Consider the following 20,680-nt stretch of genomic DNA (forward strand, 5'->3'; position numbering starts at 1 on the left):
AGCCTGACAGATACTCTTGAACATTTCTTTTCTAGCTTGGGTGGAGTGGGGATGGAGGGGCTTAGAGGGCAGTAGGCTGGCAGCCAGAGGTGGGAGGGAAGCAGGTGGGTGAGGGAGACTGTGCCCAGGGAGGAGGACTAGCTGGGGAAGGGATTGGGTGACAGCCCACCCTGTCAGTAACTCAATCTCTGCACCCCACCCTCCTGATTCCCCTCCTGCTCAACAACTTTAGCAGCTGCCGGCAGAAGCAGGGCTGGCAGAAGTGTGTATGAGTGCATGTGTGTGTGTGTGGTGGGGGGGGGAGGGGCTGTGGGGGCAGGAGGTGCTGCCAGGACATGTTAAAGGAGACTCACAGCCTGGGTACAACTTGGGTGGCAGGAGGAGGTAGGGCTGGTGTGAGAGTGGGTGGTGAGTGACTGGTAGGGGGCAGGCTGCAGGGGGGCAGGGCAGCTCAGGGGTCTCACAAAATTCGTCTGCGCTGGAGCAAGGCCTGGGTTGGTGGGGTGGGCGTGGTGAGGGGACAGGGGCAGGTATAGCCATGGCTCACCCCAGGATGCCTGTTCTTCACCAGGGGGCGATGTAACCATGAAGGACACAGCCTGCCCCTGTCCCCATTCCCCCGGCTGTGCCTGCTGGGCATCACAGTCTCGGTGACTAAGTCACTTCTGTCCTGGGGCTGGCAAGGTGCCAGGCTTAGCTCTTCTCGGTAGGTGAGTCACTGCCCTGGCATCTCCCCCGGATGCAGCTGAGTCACCCGGCTGTGCCTGCTGGGCAGGTGGGCACCATGCTAGGGGTGGGGTTAGGGGACCATGTGCATAGCCGCAGTGTCTTCTCTGATCGCTCTCTGCCATGTCCTGGCCCCACCCAAAGACCTGCAGAGCCAGGCAAGAATGGTGTTTCTCCCACGTGCTCTTTGAGGGGGTAAATGAAGAAGTGGCAGGATACTGTGTGGAAACACATGTGATTTAGAGTAAAGGATAGGGAGAATTAAGGATGGGTGTGAACCTTAGCTCTGTCATTGACAAGCTGTATGAGCTTGGGCAAGACAATTTCCTGTTGGAGCCTCAATTTCCTCATTTATACAGTGGAAACAGGAGCCCTGCTCCCAGATTACCCTTCTGGATTGAGAGTCAAATGGGGTGGGGCCACGAGAGTGCTTGTGGGAGGAGCTCCTTTGGGGATGAGCAGGGAGGCTGCAGAGGGTAAGAGGAGTCAGTTGAAGCTGGATCCAGTTCCAGCAGACTATCTCTCATCCCACCTGCATCCAGGTGGTCTTGGAGTGGCAATGCCGCCCAGCCTCTGTTCAGATGATCAATGATGTGATTCTCCAGGAGTTCCCCAGAGGCTATGAGAGGGAGGCCTTGTTTTGCTAGAAGTGTGGGCCCTCCTGGAGTGTCTCGGAGCTATTTTGTATCTACTTTGATCGCTGAGGGTCGTCACTGGCCTTGCACCTATCAGAGCTCTCTCCGGCTTCCTCCAGTTTGGAGCCTGATTCCTGACTTAGGAAAGGAGCTGCTCAGGCTCCTCCCCCAGCCCTTCTATGTGCGGGAGGGGATGGGTAGGCCCCTCCAGTGTATTTTATAAAGTGTGAGGAGCCCCTGGGCCTGTGGCTTTTGCCCCTCTGCTAGTCTCCTGCTGCCTCCTGAACTCGTGTCCCCTCCTTCATGAAGGTTCTTGAAGGATGGAGAAGGGGCGGGGTAGGAGCCCTGTTGTGGCCCCCGCACAGCTGGAGTGCAGCTGCTGCTGCAGATTGGACTCCTGGCCTCCCAACTGGGACCTCTCCTGCCTCCTGGAGTCAGGCCTGGCAAGGGCTAGATATTAGACAAGCAATACTCGGTGCCTAAGCAGGGAGGGAGTGCCCCAAAGGTGCGAGGCTGTGTTCTTATTTGCATGGATGCCAATCTTGTGTGTACGAGTGTCTGACCTCCGTGGAGCAGGTTTGTGGGTACATGAATTTCTTTCCTCATCTGTACATAGCCAACTGCTCTGTCTGTTCAGTAGGATGCCCCACCCTCGGTTTCGTGCCCTTATGCATGCACAAATGACTGTCTTGTATGTATGTATTTGTTCTGTGTGCTCATGGATGTGCACACATGTGCCCTGGGTGTGCATGTGGGGGTGTGCACGTGTATGCTGAATGTAAACATAGGTGTGCAGATATGGATGTCCTGGGTGTCCATTTACACACTTAACTCTTGGTGTGCACGAGTGTATGTGACCCTATGTGCTGGCCGCCCTTGGTGGGAGGTACTATACCTGTGTTTATGCACACTTGCAATTTTGTGTTCATGATCCTTACCCCTTGGCCTCAGCTGGAAGGAAGACTGGTAAAATCTAGGCCAAGGGGAGCTTGTGCGGGCTGGGGGTGGCTGGCGCCTTGTCCTCTCCCAGGCTAGTCCCTCACCCAGGCGCCCCCTGCTGCTGGCTGGGCTCAGGCTGTTAGGTTTGGCGTTGCGGGGGGCGGGGGGGGGGCGGTGCAAGGGGGGAAGGGGTTAAGCTTCGGCGTCCACATCTGGGAGCCATTGGCGCATTCCTGCCGGCTGAGCGCATGTTTGCGGATGGATCTGGACAGGACAGAGTGGGAGGGGCTGGGCGGGTGGTTCGCACCGGCAGACAGGCAGACGGAAATCCAGACGGGAGCAGGAGGAGCAGGAGACAGCCGGGCCCAGCAGGCGGGAAGGAGGCTGGGGAAGCGCTGCCTGGAGCTGTCCGGGCACCTTTCCCCTGTGCCGGACCTCAGGGCAGATCGTCCCACAGACCCAGCTTGTTCTACCTTATCAAGGCTGAGGACAAAGCTGGAGAGAGACAGTCGGACACCCCAATTCTAGATCTGGCTGTGCAACCCATGTGACAGTGGACAAAACCTGGTGTCCGCTCCCAGCCACTGATTCCTAGTCTGTAAACTAGGGGCCATCGGACCAGTGGGTTTGAGAGCTCTGCCAGTTGGGTCAGGCTAAGTCTCCTCACTGGGCTAGAGGCCTGGCTGTGTGGCACTTCCCTTGCAGTGAGAAGTCCAGTGGGGGCACTTGTGACCACTTCTCTGACTGGGAACCAGGACGGGGGTTGTTCCTTAGTGATTTCACATTCTGACCCTCCTCCCCCCAAGTAGACAGACAGAGGTAGGAACATGACCCTGCCAAAAAGAGCAGCAGGCTGGGAGCGGGCACGTGGCTGTGTTGGGGACTGGGGTCTTTACAGATGGAGAGTGATTCTGATCCTGCCCCACTAGAACAAGAATGCAAGCTTCCCTGGCTCCTCCAGCCTGGGCCAGGAGAGAGAAGCTTGAGTCCCAGAGCCCTCTAGCATGGAGGGGTGCTCCTGGGTATCCCTGACTTACCTCTTGGAATATCCCAGAGCTGCCCTTTTGGGGGAAGGCTACTGGGGTTGGCGAGCTGTTTGCTGAGGGGTTGGGTTGGGCCAGAGTTCCTCCAGCCCACTGGAGCTGGAGAGGTGTGTTGGGGGAAGAGAATAGGGCTGTACTTGAGGAAGCTCTGCCTACTCTTGCACTCCTTTTTTTGCAGATGAAAAAATTAAGATTCAGGGAAATAAAGCGACTTGTTTAAGGTCACACAGCTTAGTTCCAGCTGGTCCCTGGAGGAGGATTTAATTATGGGAGTCCAGGGCTTAACAGCTAGGGCCGAAGACATTGAATTCGCTTCCATATTAGCAGCCGCCTCTCTTTCCAGGTTTAGGTTGTGGGTGGGTGTGTTTTGGGGAAGGGAGTGTATACCCTGCAGTCCTTTCTCCACCTAGTCTTCTTTCCATTCTTTCCACAGAACTTCAGCTCCTCCTCTCTCTGAAGCTCTCCTTTTTGGAGCAGAGGGAGGGATTCTCCCAGATTCCCACGGTCTAGTCTTCTGTTAGGCGCGGTTCCTTTAAGACCGCTGCAGGTCTATTAAGGAGGTGGGGCGTGAGACTATGGGTCCGCCTCTAGCTGGTGATTGGTCGGTGGACGAAGGGGTGGGCCTGAGGGAGATGGCCTCCCACCCTGCTCAGTACCCTCCGCCCCCCGAGTCTGGGGCTCCGGGTAAAGTTTCAGCCTCCGCACGTGACTCACCATGGCCGCTGCCTTCACCCCGCTCCCCTGAGCTGTAGACCCCCGGACGGCTCCTCTCCCAGGATCCTGCACCCCTGACGCCGAGTAACATCAAGGCGCAGGGTCAGGGCCGACGCTGTGCCCGCGGGCGCCCGAACGGATTGCGTCCCCTCACTGCAAGGTAACCTTTCCCCTGGGGATTTTGTAGAGCCCCTGGCTTCCGCAGGCGTCGGGGTCCCTTGGTCTGCTCCTGATAGGAGCTGCGGGCGGGTCCCGGGTGTCGGGCAGTTTCCGACGGGAACCCCGGGTTTCCTGGGCTTCCCAGCCCGCCGCCGAGGTTCCCAAGGTGGGGAAGCCCCATCCATGCATCTGTCTGTGCCTGTGTCTTCGCGCGCAGCGGTGAGGCGTTTGGGGCGGTCTACAGCGCGTGTCCCGGGCGCCGGAGCTGTGGCAGAACCGGCGCTGGGAACTCTTACTTTCTCTCTTTAAAAAAAAAAAAAAAACAAGTAAAAAGATTTTCAAACCTGTTTGGGGAGAGATCGGATGCCCAACGGACTAGCCCGCTCCTTCTTCCCCTCCTGTTATCTGAGCCGCCCTGTGGTTTGGGGAGAATCAGTCTGGGGGCCCACCCCCACCAGAGGCAGCCGGCTGGGGAGGCGGGGCCCGCTCAGCTGGTGTCCCCCGTGGAGTGAGGGGAGCCGTCACAATTGGGTCTGGAAGCCAGGGCAATCGGGGGAGGGATGTTCTTGGTCTGATGCTACCATGGCGTTGTGGAAGCTTTTTGGAATGAGAGGAGAATGGAATATATTGGTTGGTTGCATTTGCTCTGCTGAGGGTGTCTGGGACCTGGTGCCACCCACGAAGTGGGGAAGCTGCTAGCCAGATGTGTATGGAGGGGCACAGGAAAATGAGCTTGGCTATGCCCCCTGTCCTCTTTGAGCACTGCCCTATTGTCAGGCTGCGCCATGGGAAGGACACAGGCCACCAGAGTGCTAGGCTGGCGATGTGCACCAACTCATTTAGAAATCTGGCCATAAAAGGGCCCTTCTCCAGCCTTGGAGACATTTCTTTACCATCTATTCTTAGATAATGTACCTAATGTGCTGGTATGGAGGGGTACCCTCGCACTCACCTGGGGTGAGCACCCTCTTCTGTAACTAGATTGCCTTCTGCCTGCAGGCTGTGCGCACATGTGTGTATGTATATGTTCTCCAAGAGACTTGTTTCTGAAAACACCCACTCCCCAACCCCCTGATGCAGATCCCCAACCCTCACTTCTGCTGCTGACCACCATACCTTCCTCCACTTTTCCTGCTGAGGAGATTTGGAGATGTCTCATCCCCTTCCCTGGCTGCGGTGGTCATAGGGCAGGGTTGTTCTGGAGAAGTGGTTCAATAATAACACCAAGTCTTGCTAGGATCGGGGTTCAAGCCCTAAACTCCTCCAGGGCCTTGTGTTTGATGGGGAGGCTGGGCAGGGGAAGCCCCAGGTTAGAGCAGGGGTGGCTTGGAGTCTTGAGGCTTCCCCTCGGAGAGGTGGAGATGATTCTGGGGGAGGGAACAGGAGGAAGAGTGTTTGGAGCTGGAGGAAGAAAAGGGTGGTGGTTGTGGAGTCAGGGAGTTTGTGGCTGTGAAAGATGTTAGTGCACTGGGAGGGGCCAGGACATCAGGACATCAGTTCTGCCTGGGAATCTGGGCCATATGGGTCCTGAGACGCAGTCACTAAGGCCCTTCGGGGCTGAGGATCTTGGATTTGGAGGAATTTTGAGTGTGAGTAGGCATGCATGAGGAGGTCACTGCTGGAGTTTCCCCACTGAACTGGTGAGGGCACTGCAGAGGCACTGGCAGTTCTGAAAAGACCCTGGGCTTGTAACAACTTAATCCTTTCCACCTCCTCCTACAGCTCCTAAATCTCGGTCCTTCAGTCTTATCCTAAATGCCCCTGCTACCTCTCTGGGACACCTCTCTGGTCCCCCTCCTACTCCCAACCATGTGGCAACCTGGCAGGAAGCTAGTGTGGGCAGCACCATCCTGATCACCCCCATGCCTCCCCCGCTGGGCACAGTCACCCACATGTGCCATGACGTGGTTCCTGCCACTTTGTCTAGTGTGGGGGAGAGGACATTGTCTGAGTGGCCTTTCAAGACTGTTTTGGGGGCATTGCCCCAGACCCCAGTTAATTAGTTCCCCTTTCCCTAAATCATTTAATCTCAGAAGCTGGCTGCGCCCTCTGAGACCTTTCCCCTCAGTCCACTTTTTGCTCAGACACTAGGGTCTTATGTGGGGTGGTCCTCGGAACTGTGTGACATGAGGGTTGGGTCTGCCTGAAAATATAAACCAGTGCCCAGTTCCCTGTCCTTTGGGCAGCATGGGCTGGGTAGGACAGCCTGGGCTGGAGGGGTGGGTGTGTTTGGGCCTCTGTGGGGTCTTTTTGTGAGCACTGTCTGGAATCTGGGGTGAGGGCCGTCTGGGGAAGGTAATCCTATCCCTGTGACAAATAAATGGGGTTATCTCCACTTGCCCAGCAGCCCACGCCCCTTTCTGATGGTGGTGGTTTTGGGAGTGTGGGAAGCTGGCAGGGCCCCTGGCAAGATGACCAGGATTGTCTTAACTTACTGGGTTTTGGGAAGGGAGTGTGGCAACTGATACCCCAGCTCCTAGGACTTTGGCTGTACATCCTCTCTGCTGCCTGCTGTCTTTCCCCCCTTCATTCCCCTCTCCACCCTCTGGCTGCTGTCTGGAGCCCACACGATTTATGGGGGAATGTGAGGTGGGGGTGAGGGCCTGGATCTCTCTGTGTGTCCAAGGAGTGTTCTGGGGATTGGCAGAATTGGTTGAGGGTGTCTGGGTGTCCCCGCAGGGTGGGCGGTGTGTGGGTACCAGGCCCAGAGTGTGAGAATGTGTCAGCATCCGAGTGTCTGTCCCCAGTCTGGCTCGGGTGTGGGTGTCTCTTGCTCCGTCTGGATCTTGCCTCCCGCTCCAGTCCCCGCCTCCCCCCGACCCCCCCCCACACAGCTGGGACCGCCTGCTTGCTTTCCCCCTCTCTGCAACTGGAGCCTCCCTTGCCTGTTCCTGGAATTTGGAGAGGAGGAGGAGGAGGAAGAGGCAGGCAGACAGACCTCCCACACTCCAGCCCGCCTGCCTGGCATCATGGGGAAATGAAATAGGCTCTGTGGAACTAAGGTTTCCTTGGCTTCCCCAGACCCTCCAGCACACATCACAGAGTGCGAGAGGGGGGCAGGTCTTAAGAGAAGGGGCATGGGCTGCCCCCCACCTGCTGCCTCCGGAGATGTCTCCTTCCAGCCAGCATTAGGCCCACCAGGGCCCCTACTGGGACCTCCAGGCACCACTGTCAGCCTGGGGGGTGAGTGGGTGGGATTAGACTGCTGCCAGCCTGGCCAGCACCTGTTGCCAACCCCCAGCCCTGTAACTGGAGCTGGCCTGGGAAGGGGCTACAAAATGACAGGTGGAATTTTAGCAAAAAAATGACCCCCCCATCCCACTGGATATGCCTTTCCTTTCCCAGAACAAGGAAAGCCTGCCCCCTCCCAAGTGTCAACTAGATCTTATGGATGATGTTCCTGTCCTGCCTGTGGGGGCAGGGCCTGGGAGATGGGCAATGGGGTGGTTTACTACTGTTTGCCCAATGACCCCCACCCCCTGCACTGGCTGCAGAGATGGGCTGCCCTTGTTCAAGTTTTTTGAGCTCTGATGCTCTGGCAGGTCCTGGGGGCTTGGGGTTGCGTGGATGGGGGTGGTTCTCTGTTAATGTTTTAATTGCATAAAAACTGGGAGCTCAGCTCTGGGCCAGTGGGGAGTCTGGGTCTGGCTGGCTGCCCGGTTTGGGCTAAATATAGTCTGGGACATCTGCAGAGAAGGGGAGGGGGGTGGAGGGAGGTTCCATTCTTCCCACCTCTGGCCAAGGTGCCCTCGTCTGGGCGGGCACCTTGGAGCAGGGAGGGGGATTCCTCAGCACAAAAGGCAGGGGAGAGGCAGCGGGTGCTGGGAACAGTTGAGACGTCGCCTGCTTGGAGGCCAATAGCCGCCTGGGATGAACCCGGAGGCTCAGGACAGCGCTGGAGTGGGACGCGTGGGGCTGGATCCAATGGCTCTGGTCCCCTTCCCCCAGAGCTGCCTGAGGTCAGGCAGTCTCAGTGTGTCACTGCGCCCAGCTGTGTCACCGTGACCCACTCGGTGTGTGTCTTTGTGTACACACCTACCTTGGAGTGGCTCCCTCCTGGTCCCTCCCCGGGAGCCTCTGTCCTCTGGGTCCTATTGCAGGTCCCCAGCCCTCCTTCCTTCTGTCCCTTGCCCTACAGTGAAACCTTCAGCCCAGGAATCGAGACTTGAGAAGGGGAAGCTGCGGTGGGGAGTTCTCTGATCTCCAGTCACGGCAGGAAGTGGAGAGGAGGGGGACCAAAGGGGGGGGGACCGTGAGTGGCAGGCTGGGAGGGAGGGCCCGTCAGCCCTTCCACCGATAGTGCACTACTGTGCACACAGCGGTAGAGGGTGGCCACCCTCCCCACTCCCCCCTTCTCTCCAGTTCCAAGTGGGGGAACTTAGGGGACAGCTGATTTCCCAGGGGCTGCTAACAATCTTTATCACCGCCCCCCACTGAAAAATGTCTTCCTGTCACGTGGCTGTCACTTCCTGTCCCACTGTGGTTTCTGGGATGTTTGTTGTTGGTTGCCATGGAGATGGCTGCTATGGGCACTACCCTGGTTCTTGTGGGGAGGGAGATACCCCACCTCTTAGGCCCACAGTTGTTGGCAGGGGCAGGGGGGAGACGTGGGGGTCCTGCCTAGGGGGCCATTTCGGGCTGAGTGTGTGTGATCTCTGATGCCCCAGATCCCGCAGAGCCCCCCAGACTTCTCTCTGTGGGAAGGAGTCGTGGCCACCTACTCACAGGAGAGTTGGGGAGACTGACCGCATCTGGCTGTGCTTGCTTGTGGTCGGTCGATCGTGTGAATCTGACTACACAGACCCTGTCCCCTCTAGCCTGGGTCCTGCTGCCTCGTAAAGGTGCCAGTTCGTGTCTCTTTTTCCTTCTGGAGCCTTCTCTCATCCTGTGTTCTCATGGAAACTGCCTTTCCCATGAAGTTTCTGTAACTTCTTGGGACCCAGGCTGGAGTGGGGAGGGACTCTGAGCAGGATCCCTGGTTGTGTGTGTTTTGGGGGGTGAGGTGGCAATGCCCTCCACACCACCTGTGCCAGCTTTTCCCTGATCCTGCAGGCCCTGTGCTTAAGGGGCAGGCCAAAGGACTTTGTGACCTATTCTTCCCACCCCCTTGTGGGCTTCCCTGGTCGCTGGGGATGCAGAGGGAAAGAGATTCCCTCTAGTTCTAGCCTCAGCTGAGTAGGCGGGTGTGGAGTAGGAAGTTCCTGGGGGGTAGATGGAGGGGGGTGGTATGGGGTGGGGCAGAGTCTGACTCAGGCCTGGTCTGGGGTCAGAGCCAAAAGGATATCCTGAGGCAGGAGGGAGGGGGGCGTTCCCGGCTTCCCTGCAGCCTGGGTCCCCAAGGAAGGATGCTGGCTGGGAGGGGGCTGGGCAGCACCATGTCTTGCTGACAGTCTCTCTGCCCATAGGATCAGAATCAGGGCAGTCTCAGGGTTGGAGCAGAGCTTAGGGGATAGGGACGGGATGAGGGGGAGTTGCTGTGGCCTTACACACACATACACGCACGCGCGCATGCGCGTACACACACACACACACACACACACACGCACGCACGCTTTCTGTATGCTCTGTCCACCTGACTCCTCCCCCGGCCCCCCATTGTGAGGGAGTTGTACTTCCTACAAGGTAGAGGTTGGGAGATAGTGGTGAGGGGGCAGCTGCTAAGGTGAGGGTGGGGAAAGCCCCATGCCAGGATGGATGTGACGACGGTGGTTTCCAAGCTGGGGGGGGTCCCCTTTTGTCTGTGCCCCTTTGGTCCCCCCACCCGAACAGAGCTGCCTTTGTTTGGTCTACATACTCCTGTGGTCTGGCTGTGGCCTGGGCAGGCTCATCTCTTCCTCTTCCTGTTTTCTTTCTTCCCCAGGGCTGCTCCCTCTCCTTGAGGCCTGGGCTGCCCCCTGCCCTTTCACCTAATATCTGTTCCAAGAGTGAGAGACTTTAGCTCCGGTTCTTGGGGGGATCCTCAGCCACCCTGGGCTTCGGAGGTCCTGAGCACAGCTCTCACGGGGCTCTGGGATGCAGTCCTTGGTGGTGCAGAAATTAGGGGCACTGCCCTGCTTGGCAGAGACCCCCATTTCCTCCCCCCAGAACCTGGCCAGTCTTGGGCTTGGGCTTGTCTAATTGCCCTTCCTGCCTGGTATTCAGTTGCTGCTGAGACTGTGACATGTGGAGGTCAGGCAGCCCTGGGTAGCTAGCGCAGAATCTTGAGCCCGATGGGGCACAAGTTGGGGAGATACCAGACCCACTCCTCTGGGACTAGGCACTGCATCTTGAAGCAGTGAGTGGGGCAGTGGCAGCGTCCAGAGGAAGACGTTGGACTTCAGCCCTCCCCTGGCTCCTCTGAGAATGTGCTCAGGGCCTGCACATGCTTGGGGCAGGCAGATTTTCAAACAAGTCCTAGCCCCCGGCTAGGCAGGCCTGGAGTTCTTTGGAGCTGGTGGGGAAGAGCTGCCCTCCACCTGTTCCGGCCTCACCCAGGTGATCTTTCTTCCACCCTCCTGGGGTGGTCTCTTTCAAAGTGAGGCTTGCCTTACTGGCTTCCTGCAGCTTAGACCCTGGTGAGCAGAAGGTAAACAAAGGACCAGAGTGGCTTGATTGTGGGCTTGCCAGGGAGGAGAGGGGTAAGAGCCTTAGCCAAAGGAACCTCTGGAAAAAGGGAGTAGTGGTCATCACTGCTGCTCAACCCCTGCCTGAAGATCTGAGGAGCATGGGGGAAGGGAGAGGTTGTGGCTTCGTGTGTGTGTGAGCGTATTTTCCTGGGAAGTTTATAAATAGTTCCAGCCCACTGTTCTGATTTGAAAACTGCCCTGTCCCTCCCCTGGGTCCAAAGGGGCCAGGGTCTTTGTTTCTGCCAGGGCTGGAGTCCCCATCCCTGCCCCCAGAAGTTGAGCTTGAGCTCAGGGTGTCATTTGCATATGATTCATTGACTGTCTAGAATGCTTAGGAAACCCCCTGCCTCCCCTTCTTTAAGCTCCCCAATCCTGGTTTCCTTCTCTCAGCCCCTTAGGACTGCCTGACTTGTATTCCTTGGGAGCCACTGTTGTGGGGAAGCTGCAAAAAGTGGGGCTGGGCCCGCTGGGTTTGGGGACTCCTGGTTCTTCCCTGAGGATGGGGGAGGAAATGGTCCATTTTTCTTCCCCTTCGCCTCTCCCCAAATCCAAAAGTTTCCCTTTTTTGGTCGGTGAAATGAAGGAAGATAATTTGGGAAAGGGTTGTGGTCAGGCCTCCATCCACACCCCAGATAACCCTCTTCCTATATCCTTCTCCTCAGTCTAGGGGAGCAGACCCTGGAAAATGGGTAATTCTCCCACCCAGCTTTGTCAACAGATGCTAGCCCTGGTTGGAAAGAGGGAAGGGAGAGCAGACACACTGCCCAGGGAGGCACTGGGTGGTGCTGAGAGGTGAGCGGAGGGCGGGGGCCCAGTTGCCCAGCACCTCCGTGTGCCAGGCGCTGTGCTAGGTAGGCACTTTTCAGAACTTTTATCTCTTAAATCACACAACCAGTTGTTTAGGTAGGCAGTTCACAGGCAAGTAAACAGATGCTTAGAGAGGTTAAGTGACTTGCCTAAGGTCACCCAGAGTGGCAGAGCTGAGATTTGACCCTTCAAACCTCTGTTTTTTTCTATCATCTTCATAGCTCAGCCAGCTCTTGCCTTTTCCTGGAGCTGTGTATGTCTGGGACCTACAATGAATAGGTGGCCGAGGACACTTGATCCAGGGAAGGGATTCCAGCACCTTTTAGGGGTGACGAGGCCCCAGGGTGTGTGGCTGGTGGCAGGAACTCTAACCCCCACCCTTCTTTCTGCTGTGCCGAGGCTGGGCTCAGTGTGGGCCTGTGGTTTTCTCTCCCTCAAGGGAGGGTGCCCGTGGGCAGTGGAGGTGGCGGGCATAGGGTGGAGGTTGGATGTGGGTAGTTTGTTTTCCCTTTCTTTGGTGCTGGTTTCAATTCTCTGATGGTGTCTTCTCCACCCCTGGGTGCTGGGGGCCGGGGCCCAGGTATCTCTTTGAAGGTCATGGATCCAGAAGGACCTTCTGAGGCAGAACTTGTGCTCTTTGCCGCTATGTCTGTCATCCCTGCCCTTGCCCATCCGTTTCTTGGCTAGTCTGGCTCTTGGCTCATTTCTGTGACCTTTACCCCCCTCATACTGCTAAAGGCCCTCCCTAGGGGGCTGAGTAACTTTGCACTAAAGTTTGCAGGCTGAGCTGGTTAGGCGGAGTGTGGCTCAGATGGGGGTGGGGAGGCCTTCCAGCCTCCCCTTGGGGTGTGTATCTGTGGGGTGGGTTTGAAGTTTGGTTTGATTTCAGACTCCTCAGGGGCAGAGCTGAGGCAGTCAGGTGGCTGTAATTATCTCTCCTCTGGGGGCAATGGTCGGCTCCACAGGGTCCAGATTGGACTGACTGAACCTAGCACCAACCCCTAAAAGCTGGGTCAGGATGCCTGGGGTCTGCGATGAATGACTTCCTGGGCCTCACTCCCTGGGCTTCACCTCAGGGAGGTAGGCCCTTGTGTGGATGTGAATCATCTAGAATATTTCTTGGAGGGTGTACCTTTGTATATTTGTGGACCCGGGTATGTGGGGGGGGGGGGCGGGGGGGGGGCTGGGCCCCCAGGGAGGCAGGTACAGAGGCCAGCCTGGCTGCATGAGGGCCAAGGGATGTGCTAGTTGGGAAACTATGGGGCTGTGGCGTGTGTCTGTGGGGAGCTGTGTCCCAGGGCCGGGCACGTAAGGCCCGAACTGTGTTCATTGTGTGGTGGAGCCCAGGTGTGGAGAGATGATTATCTCCAGGTTCCCTCTTCTCCTGAGCGTGCCTGCACACACACAGGTTGGGTGTGTAAGCATACTCTTGCCCACCTGTACACTCGATAGACCTGCATGCATGAGTTTCTGCAAATAGTGCGTGCGTGTGTGCTTGTGTGTGAGGGTCTGACTGTCAATGCTGCTGAGGCTTAGCCAACCTCTTCTTCCCTCACTTGGCTCTCCCAGCTGAGTTCCGTTGTGTGGGGCCCCACAGAGGTGTGGGGGGCCCAGGGCGGCAGCTGGCCCGATGGGTGGGGCTTCTGTTGCTCTGACATCAGTCCTCTCAGCTTAGGAGGGAATCTGCAGGCGCCTGGAGTGGGAAGGGGGCACCTCATTTAGGAGCAAGGAGAGAGGCCTGATGGTTGTTTTAATTAGTAACAGTAAAAATCATGGTCATTAACAAAGTCCAGATTTCACTCTTGGGGGAGCTCCCCCTCCCTAGCAAGTACCTATCCCTCCTTCAGCCCTGCATAGGGTGGCCAGCTATTCCAGCTCGTCCCAGAGGTCCTGGCCTCCTCCACAGTGGATTTGGCAGGAACTCCCCCTTCCCAGGCATGATCCTTGGCCAAATGCTGGCCATGTGCTTGTCCACTGGACTCCAGGTCTGAGCCTGGAGCCTGGAGCTTGGAACAGTAGGGCCTGCGCTTGCGGGGCAGGGGTTGGAAAGGGAGACAATCCTCATATTGGGTCTCTGTAACCTCTTTTCCCTTCCTTTCTCGCTTTCTTCTTTTTAACAGCTTTATTGAGATGTAATTTGTATGTCATAAAATTTACCCATTAAAGTGTAGAATCGAATGATTTCATTATAGTCTCAGAGTTGTGCAACTCACCACAATCAATTTTAGAAAATTTTCGTCACTCTGAAAAGAGCCCCCATACCCATCAGCAGTCACTTCCCATTTCCCTCAAACCCACACCCCAACCCCTGGTAACCACAATCTACTTTGTTTTTATAGATTGCTTATTCTGGACATTTCATATAAATGGAATCATACACTATGTGGTCTTTTAGAACTAGTGGAAGGTTTGTCCGCGTTGTGGTGTATATCAGTACTTTGTTCCTTTTTATGGCGGAGTAAAATTCCATTGTATGGATATGTAACATTTTTCTTATACATCAGTTGAGGGATATGCGAGCCCACTTTTTGGCTGTTATGAATAATGCTTGTATAAACATCCATGTGCAAGTTTTCGTGTGGACTTTTGTCTTTATACCTCTTGGTGGATACCTAGGAGTGAATTGCTGGGTCATTATATGGTAATTCTGTGTTTAACCTTTTGAGGAACTGCCCTGCCGGGCTATTTTTCAAAGCAGCTGTTGTAACTTATATTCCCACCAGCGATGTATGAGGGTTCCAGTTTTTTCACATCCTTGCCAACACTTATTATCAGCTTTTTCGTTTACAGCCATCTTAGTGGCCATGTTTCTTAGATTGGCCGTGTTTCTTTTTGTCTTTCTTCTTTTGTCTTTCATATATATGCACATATGTATAAATTCATATATAAATACATGTATTTATATGTATTTATGTATGTATATCCTCATATAGCACAAATGGATTTGAGGCATCTCTCGTGGATCTGCTTCTCTTTTTCCATCTTTCTCTTTGTTATATCTCACTGTGTCGTAGAGTCTCTGGGTTCATCTGTCTCTACCCCGTGGTGTTATCTCTGCACGTCCTTTGGTCCCAGCTGTTCAAACAGGGCGTGTATCTGTGTACACACTGGTGGGGGGCATCTGGCCTTTCATCTCCAGCCTACCTCCCACCCCCTCCAGGGATGTTGCTTCTGCAGACAGAGTATGTGGGTAAACTCTGAGATCTCCCCTCCATTGCCTGGGGGCAGGGAGCGTCCACCTGCGCAGTCCCTGCCCTTCTGACACACTGCCCACCCGCAGCCCATCATGCTGTTAAACACAGCGGGCAATGCCCAGGAGTCCTCGGTTCCCATTTCCCTATTTTCATGTATGTAAACAGGCCTCCTCCCTAGGCCTGTGGGACAAACCCATCTGGGGTGCTGGGGCTTGGATTTTGGGGGGAAGTGGTGTAAGAGGGGCCCCCTGGCTTAGGAGTCATTTTTCTGAGAAGTGCCAATGCTTTAGGGAAGCGGCTTTTCCTCCCTCCTCCCCCCTCCAGCACACGTTCTCTGCATCTTGACCTCAGGTAACCCACACTGGCGGAAGGAGGGCCAGCTGCCTGCTTCTGCTGCAGGGAACCTTTGGGGTGGCACTGTGGACCCTTTCCCCTCGGGATTGTGGGTGAGAGGCCCTCCTCGGCTCTCAGCTCTGTCCCTGTCTCCTCAGCCTAGCCGTGCTGTCCTGCCCACCCCCAGCAGTGTCTGGGCCCTCGTCCTAGGCCGTCTCTGCCAGCCAGGCATGGTGCCAGCTGTCTGCTCAGCTGGGTGCCACGGGAAAATCTCCGGCCGCCCAGGTTGGGGAGCTCCACGGGGAATGCCCATGTGCCCGCTCCTCAGTGCCCACTCACCTGTCTTTCCTCTTTCTGCAGCATCACAGGACATGGCCCCCCCAGCCGCCTAGCTGGGGCTCATCTAGGAGACGCATCCTTTTCGGCATCCTGAAGGCCAGCTCTAGATCTTCCCGGGAAAGTGCCAGCTCACAGAACTGCTTGACCAGAGGACCGGCTCTTGGGACGTGCCCCAACCCACCTGGCTCCCAGCTGAAGTGGGGGCTCCAGGAGGCTGAGATTAGCCAACTAGCCTTGGACAGCAGCTCCAGGACCGAAGGGGGGGGTGGGCTAACCACCCAAACCCCCTCTGGGCTCAGGCCCCATGCCCCGAGGAGGGGCAGCCTGAAGCCCGCCGGAGCCTCTTGCCAGACTGTCTGCCTGCCCTTCCTTGTGGCTGCTTGGCATGGCCAGCAACAGCAGCTCCTGCCCAACACCTGGGGGAGGGCACCTCAATGGGTACCCGGTGCCCCCCTACGCCTTCTTCTTCCCGTCTATGCTGGGCGGACTCTCCCCACCAGGCGCCCTGACCACTCTCCAGCACCAGCTTCCAGTCAGTGGCTACAGCACACCCTCCCCAGCCAGTAAGTGGGGCAGTGGGAGGCTTGGAAGGGTCTATGGAGGGGGGCGGGTTTCGGGGTACATCTGTTCTGCAGCAGTGGTGAGGTCTTGGGACAAGCCATCCATTCGGGGGGACCCAAGGATGAAAGGCTTGTAGGCTGATCACGTGGTCATGTTCGATGTTGGGGGCAGCAGAGGGAGAGGTGAAACAATGCCATTCCGTGGTGCCCCTCGAGCCCTCTCCTGCACTCTGCCAGTAAGGGCCTTATAAATAGCTCCAAGGACTGGACGCAGTGGCTGGAGGCGGGTAAACAAACCTCTCGACATTTGGTGGAAATGATAGCTCTACCTATGCCCCACTCCATCTAGGCTTCTGAAGGAAAGAACTTGAAGGAGTAGAAAGGGGCAGTCTGCTGGAACCCCCTCCCCTGCCAGCTCTGCCCTGTGGGGCAGGTTCGAGGGAGGGACCTGTGAGCAGCCTTGTGGATAAGGTCAGTGTCCCAGGAGAGGCACTGTGCCTGGACTCTGGCTGTGGACATATGCATGCTCTTGGCAGGGCCTGTGTTTTTTCTCTGCCCCTGCCCTCTGCCACAGGGGTTGCCTGTTAGCTGGGCAGGGGTCTCAGTATCCTTCCCTGGCCGGCCGAGCCAGGTAGTGGGAGGTGGCGGTGGCTATGGCCAGCTGGCAGAGTCCAGGCCTTAGGCCTGCCAGGCCGCTTACAGTAACTCAGGCCCCCAGGGCCCATCTGGGCGCCAGGCCAGGGCTGGGGTGGGGGGGAGGAGGGAGCCGGGGCCTGGCCCAGGGCTGAAGGGGGTGGAAGCAGCAGAACAGGCCATGGACGGACGGGTAGGCTGGCCTGTCAGCTGCTGACCCGGGAAGTGTGTCCCACCTCTCCTGGCCGGCAGGGACTGAATACCCTGCCCCAGGCACCCAGCACCTCTCCCACAGCCACTGGCAAGCTGCCTGGCACCGCTGCCCTGTGTGCCTGGCTGGGCTAGGTCACTGCCCGCTTCTCGTGTGGGGGCTGCACACTCTCCCCAGAGCCAGGGAGTCTCTTTGTCCCTGGGGCAGGCCCTGGCCGGGCGCCTCACTGCCCACACTGGCTGTCTGCCCACCACCACCACTGCTTCCTGGATTGCCTCCTCTGGCTCTGCGTGGCCCCCTCCCTCCCAGGCCCCACCAGCCCCAGGGAGCAGGGGCTCTATGTCTGTCCTGCTTTAGGCCCCTACCCTTTAAGCCCTGGGGCACGGGGGCAATCAGATGCTGCCTCAGTTTCCACTGCCACCCCTTCTCACACCCCCGTCTTCTGTTTCCTCCCTTTCTTCTGTCCTCCTCACAGAGGGTGTGAGGCCGGTGGCGTAGTGACCTGCGAGTCAGGAACCCGATTCTGGCCTGGTCTTGCAGTCTGTGCCAGGTGATGGAGGGGCCTGTCTCAGTCAGGGTTGCTGGGGAGTGGGTGAGTGTGGCTGTGGTTCCTAGTGTCCGTGTGGTGCAGTTGCCGTGTCCACGGGGACTGGGGTTCATATTTCCAACTTGGGTAACTGGAGCATTTGCTCCCTGCCAGGGTGGGACTTTTAGAGAGGAAGTTGAGGGCCGTAACCTGGTGCCTATGGACAACTTGTCCTTCCTCAGCTGATGGAAACAGAGCCCTAGACACTCCGCTCACCTGGTCTCACAGAGAGTGGGAGGGGGCCTAGTCCCTGTCCTTTTCCTGTCCTGTGCCAGAAGAGCGAATGCTTTGCCCTCCTCTGAATGTTGCAAGCTTCTTCCTCTTTCTTAGAGGTGGGTGGAGAGAGCCTCCGGGTCCCCCCCACTTCCCACCCTGGTAACCTTTTCCCCGAGGGTGGAGTGCCCACATTTCGGGCAAATGGAGGCTTCTCTGGCTTTCCCCACCCAGGTTAAGCAATGCCCCTTCCTGCCCCCTCTGTGAGCCTTTGGGTTTCCCTGCTCCTCATCCCTTCCTAGTAAACAACAGCTTCTCTTCTGACCCTGACTTCCACCTTCTGAGCTTCTCCCAGACCATCCCCTTTTCTGGGACCAGAGGCATCTCCCTCTTTCTTGTGCAGGGCTGGGGGGATTGGTTCTCAGCTCTGGGTAATGAAGCATTACAGATCAAAATTCACATGCATGGGAGATGGAGGCAGCCTCGACTTTCCTGCTCTCTCTGCTTGGGGGTGCTGCTGGGGTCAGGCAGCCTCTCCTAGGAGAGGTGGACATTGGTGGCCCCGGTTCTTGCAGGGAGCAATGACAGGCTCTGGTCCTCTGCCACCCTTTTGTAGGAAACCTCACTGATAAGGCTCCCTCTTCCTACTTCCCACCAACAAAGGCATTGGGACAGTCATTCTTCCCCTTCCATCTCTATACCTATCCGTATCCCTAAATTGAGAGGAGGCTGGACCTTGGGTGTTCTGAGTGAATCCTTCAGAGACCCTGTGGAATAACAGGTATTCTCCAGGTCACTGTGGGGAGGTGTGCCTCTTTGTCCTGCTATAGTCTCTCTCAGGGAGCCAGAGTGGGAGACCTCAGAGGTGGTATAGGAACCTCCCAGCCCCTGGGGATCCATCTCTGAGGACTGGTATTTACTGTGGAGGGCTGGATTCTGTGTGCTTTGTGGGGAGGGTCAGGGTTGTGTGTGTTTTGGGGGAGGGTTAGAATTGTGTGTTTTAGGGGTAGGGGGTTCAGGTTGGGTGTGTTGGGGAGGGGTTTAATGGTTTGTCTGTATTGAGGGTGAGGGTCAGAGAGTTGACTGTGTTTTAGGAGAATCAAATGAGGAGCTGGGGGATACCAGTTAGCTTGTTTGTGTGTTGGAGGGGGTGCTGATTTAGAACATAAAGTGTTTAAGGGGGAGTGGTCTGTAGATTATGTTTTGGTTGGGGGGGGGGAGGGCCGGGTCTCTAATTCTTATCTTTGAGGCTGGAGGGGACCCTAACCTGCCTTTTTTGTTGCTCAGCCCAGGAATTCCACGGGGTGGCTGGGCGGGGGTGCTGTGGAGTAGGCAGTGTGGTTTGAGTTCAGGCTTTGTCACTTACTACCTCTGATAACCTCTCTGAGCATGTTTGCTCGTCTGCAGAGCAGGGGTATTAACAGAACCTCCCTCAGAGGGCTGAGGTTAGGCAAGATCATTGACGTAATGCACTCAGCTGCGTGCTGTGCCCGTGCTCGTGGTCATTGCTATTGTGACAGTGAAAACAGACCCACGCCCCTTCTAGGTGGGAGCTGGAGAGAACAGGGTGCTAACATCTGTGGAGCACCTACTGTGCGTGGGACCTTATCTCTGTTTTACAAATCTTAATCCCTACAAACCAGGTAGAAGGACATTATCTCCATTTACACATGAGGAAACAGCCGCTGGTGAAGGTTGCGACTGGGTTCAGTGACCGGAAAGCTGGGCTATTTTCCACCATCCAGGTTGGCAGCTGCTGGAGGGTATTGTGGCGGCGCTCCTGGGGTGGAGAGCCTTGGGTGGTCAGTGCCAATGTTGAATCCCCTCCCCCACGGCTGAGGTCCTGCTTCTACCTTAGGACCGCCCTCCTTCTCCCGGTAGGGGGCGTGGGCAGGCCCCAAGCCACGCCCCCTCTCCTGTTTTGGTCCTGAAGGCTAGAGGGAAAAAGCGATAAGACGCCTGGGCCAGATCTCCATCCTGTCCTGAAAGCTAGCTGCTCGATACAATCTGTTCACACCCATCCCCACCCTCAGAATCTGCCTCCTGCAGCCCACGGAGTGTGCAGAGCTCAGCAGGCAACCTTCCCCCATCTTCAGACAGACACTGTAGGAAGGGAGTGTAAAATCCACAGTTCTTTGTTTCAATTTGTGGGGTGAGGGCAGGGGAGTTGGAAGCAATCAGTAGAAGTGCCGAGGATAGGTGCCCCAAAAGACTGGTTCAGACTTCTCCTTTCTGTCCACACATTTGCTGTGCATGCCTAGGGACTGGGAAATAGCCCTAAGGTCTGGGGGACCCTGGGGAGACAGAGGAGGGGGGTTGTGCCCTTCTCTTCCTCTCCTCTGCCACTCTCTCCCCTTTGCAGTCGTCTCCTTCCCTCCCTCCTGCCCACTCTTTTCCCTGGACAATAAGAGGGACAGCCCAGGGGCAGGGGGTACTGCTAGTGATGCCTTTCCTGGGTCCAAAATGCAGAAATCAGCCAAAAGATGGTTGGATGGGGTTTCGAATGAAAATGGGGCCCCTCACCTTTTATCTGGCAGCATCGCTAATGTACAGACCCCCTCAGGGCAGGATCCCAGCATGGGCTGGGGGAAGGGACTCAAGGAAGCCTGTCCTGTCTTAGGCTGGCCAAGACCTGAGACATTGTGTCCACTTCATGCCAAGGGCTGTGTGCCCAAGGGGATGTGCCAGTACAGGCCTTCCACTCCCCTTAGGAGGGGATAGCATCTGTGGAAAGGGGAAGTGTTTCCCTTCTTCAAATCACTTTGGGGCCATGCCCACACTGCCTTCTTCTTCCTCTTCCTCCCCCTTCATGGAGTCAGGGCAGAGCCAGTGGAGCCGGGTCTTCCAGGGTGGACTGAGGCCCCCAGACCTGGCTAGATCAGAAATAGAGGTCTTCCTGCCCCATTTTGACTTTTGGATTGCCAGGAAACTCAATCAGCCCACAGGCCAAGGCTCCTATAGACAGAAGTCGTAAAGGACAGCT

The 20,680-nt window shown here is 56.7% G+C and overlaps 1 protein-coding gene across 5 annotated transcripts in view; it reads left to right on the plus strand.

The window, feature by feature from the left end:
• Window positions 1-20,680, plus strand: part of RARA (retinoic acid receptor alpha) — a 43,508-nt gene that overhangs the window by 5,037 nt on the left and 17,791 nt on the right. The window contains exons 1-2 of one of the 5 annotated variants that reach the window (XM_036222657.1): window positions 3,554-4,217; window positions 15,516-16,057. In XM_036222657.1, coding sequence (XP_036078550.1) covers window positions 15,880-16,057 — 178 coding nt within the window. In that variant the 5' untranslated portion in view covers window positions 3,554-4,217; window positions 15,516-15,879. Of the gene's footprint in view, window positions 1-3,553; window positions 4,218-15,515; window positions 16,058-17,373; window positions 17,449-19,425; window positions 19,443-20,680 lie in introns of those variants that run through there. The other 4 variants (XM_016164737.2, XM_016164743.2, XM_016164738.2 and 1 more) reach the window with 4 other exon arrangements.

Source organism: Rousettus aegyptiacus, unplaced genomic scaffold, assembly GCF_014176215.1.
Source record: "Rousettus aegyptiacus isolate mRouAeg1 unplaced genomic scaffold, mRouAeg1.p scaffold_m13_p_6, whole genome shotgun sequence".
In the NCBI taxonomy this organism is placed as follows: domain Eukaryota; kingdom Metazoa; phylum Chordata; class Mammalia; order Chiroptera; family Pteropodidae; genus Rousettus; species Rousettus aegyptiacus.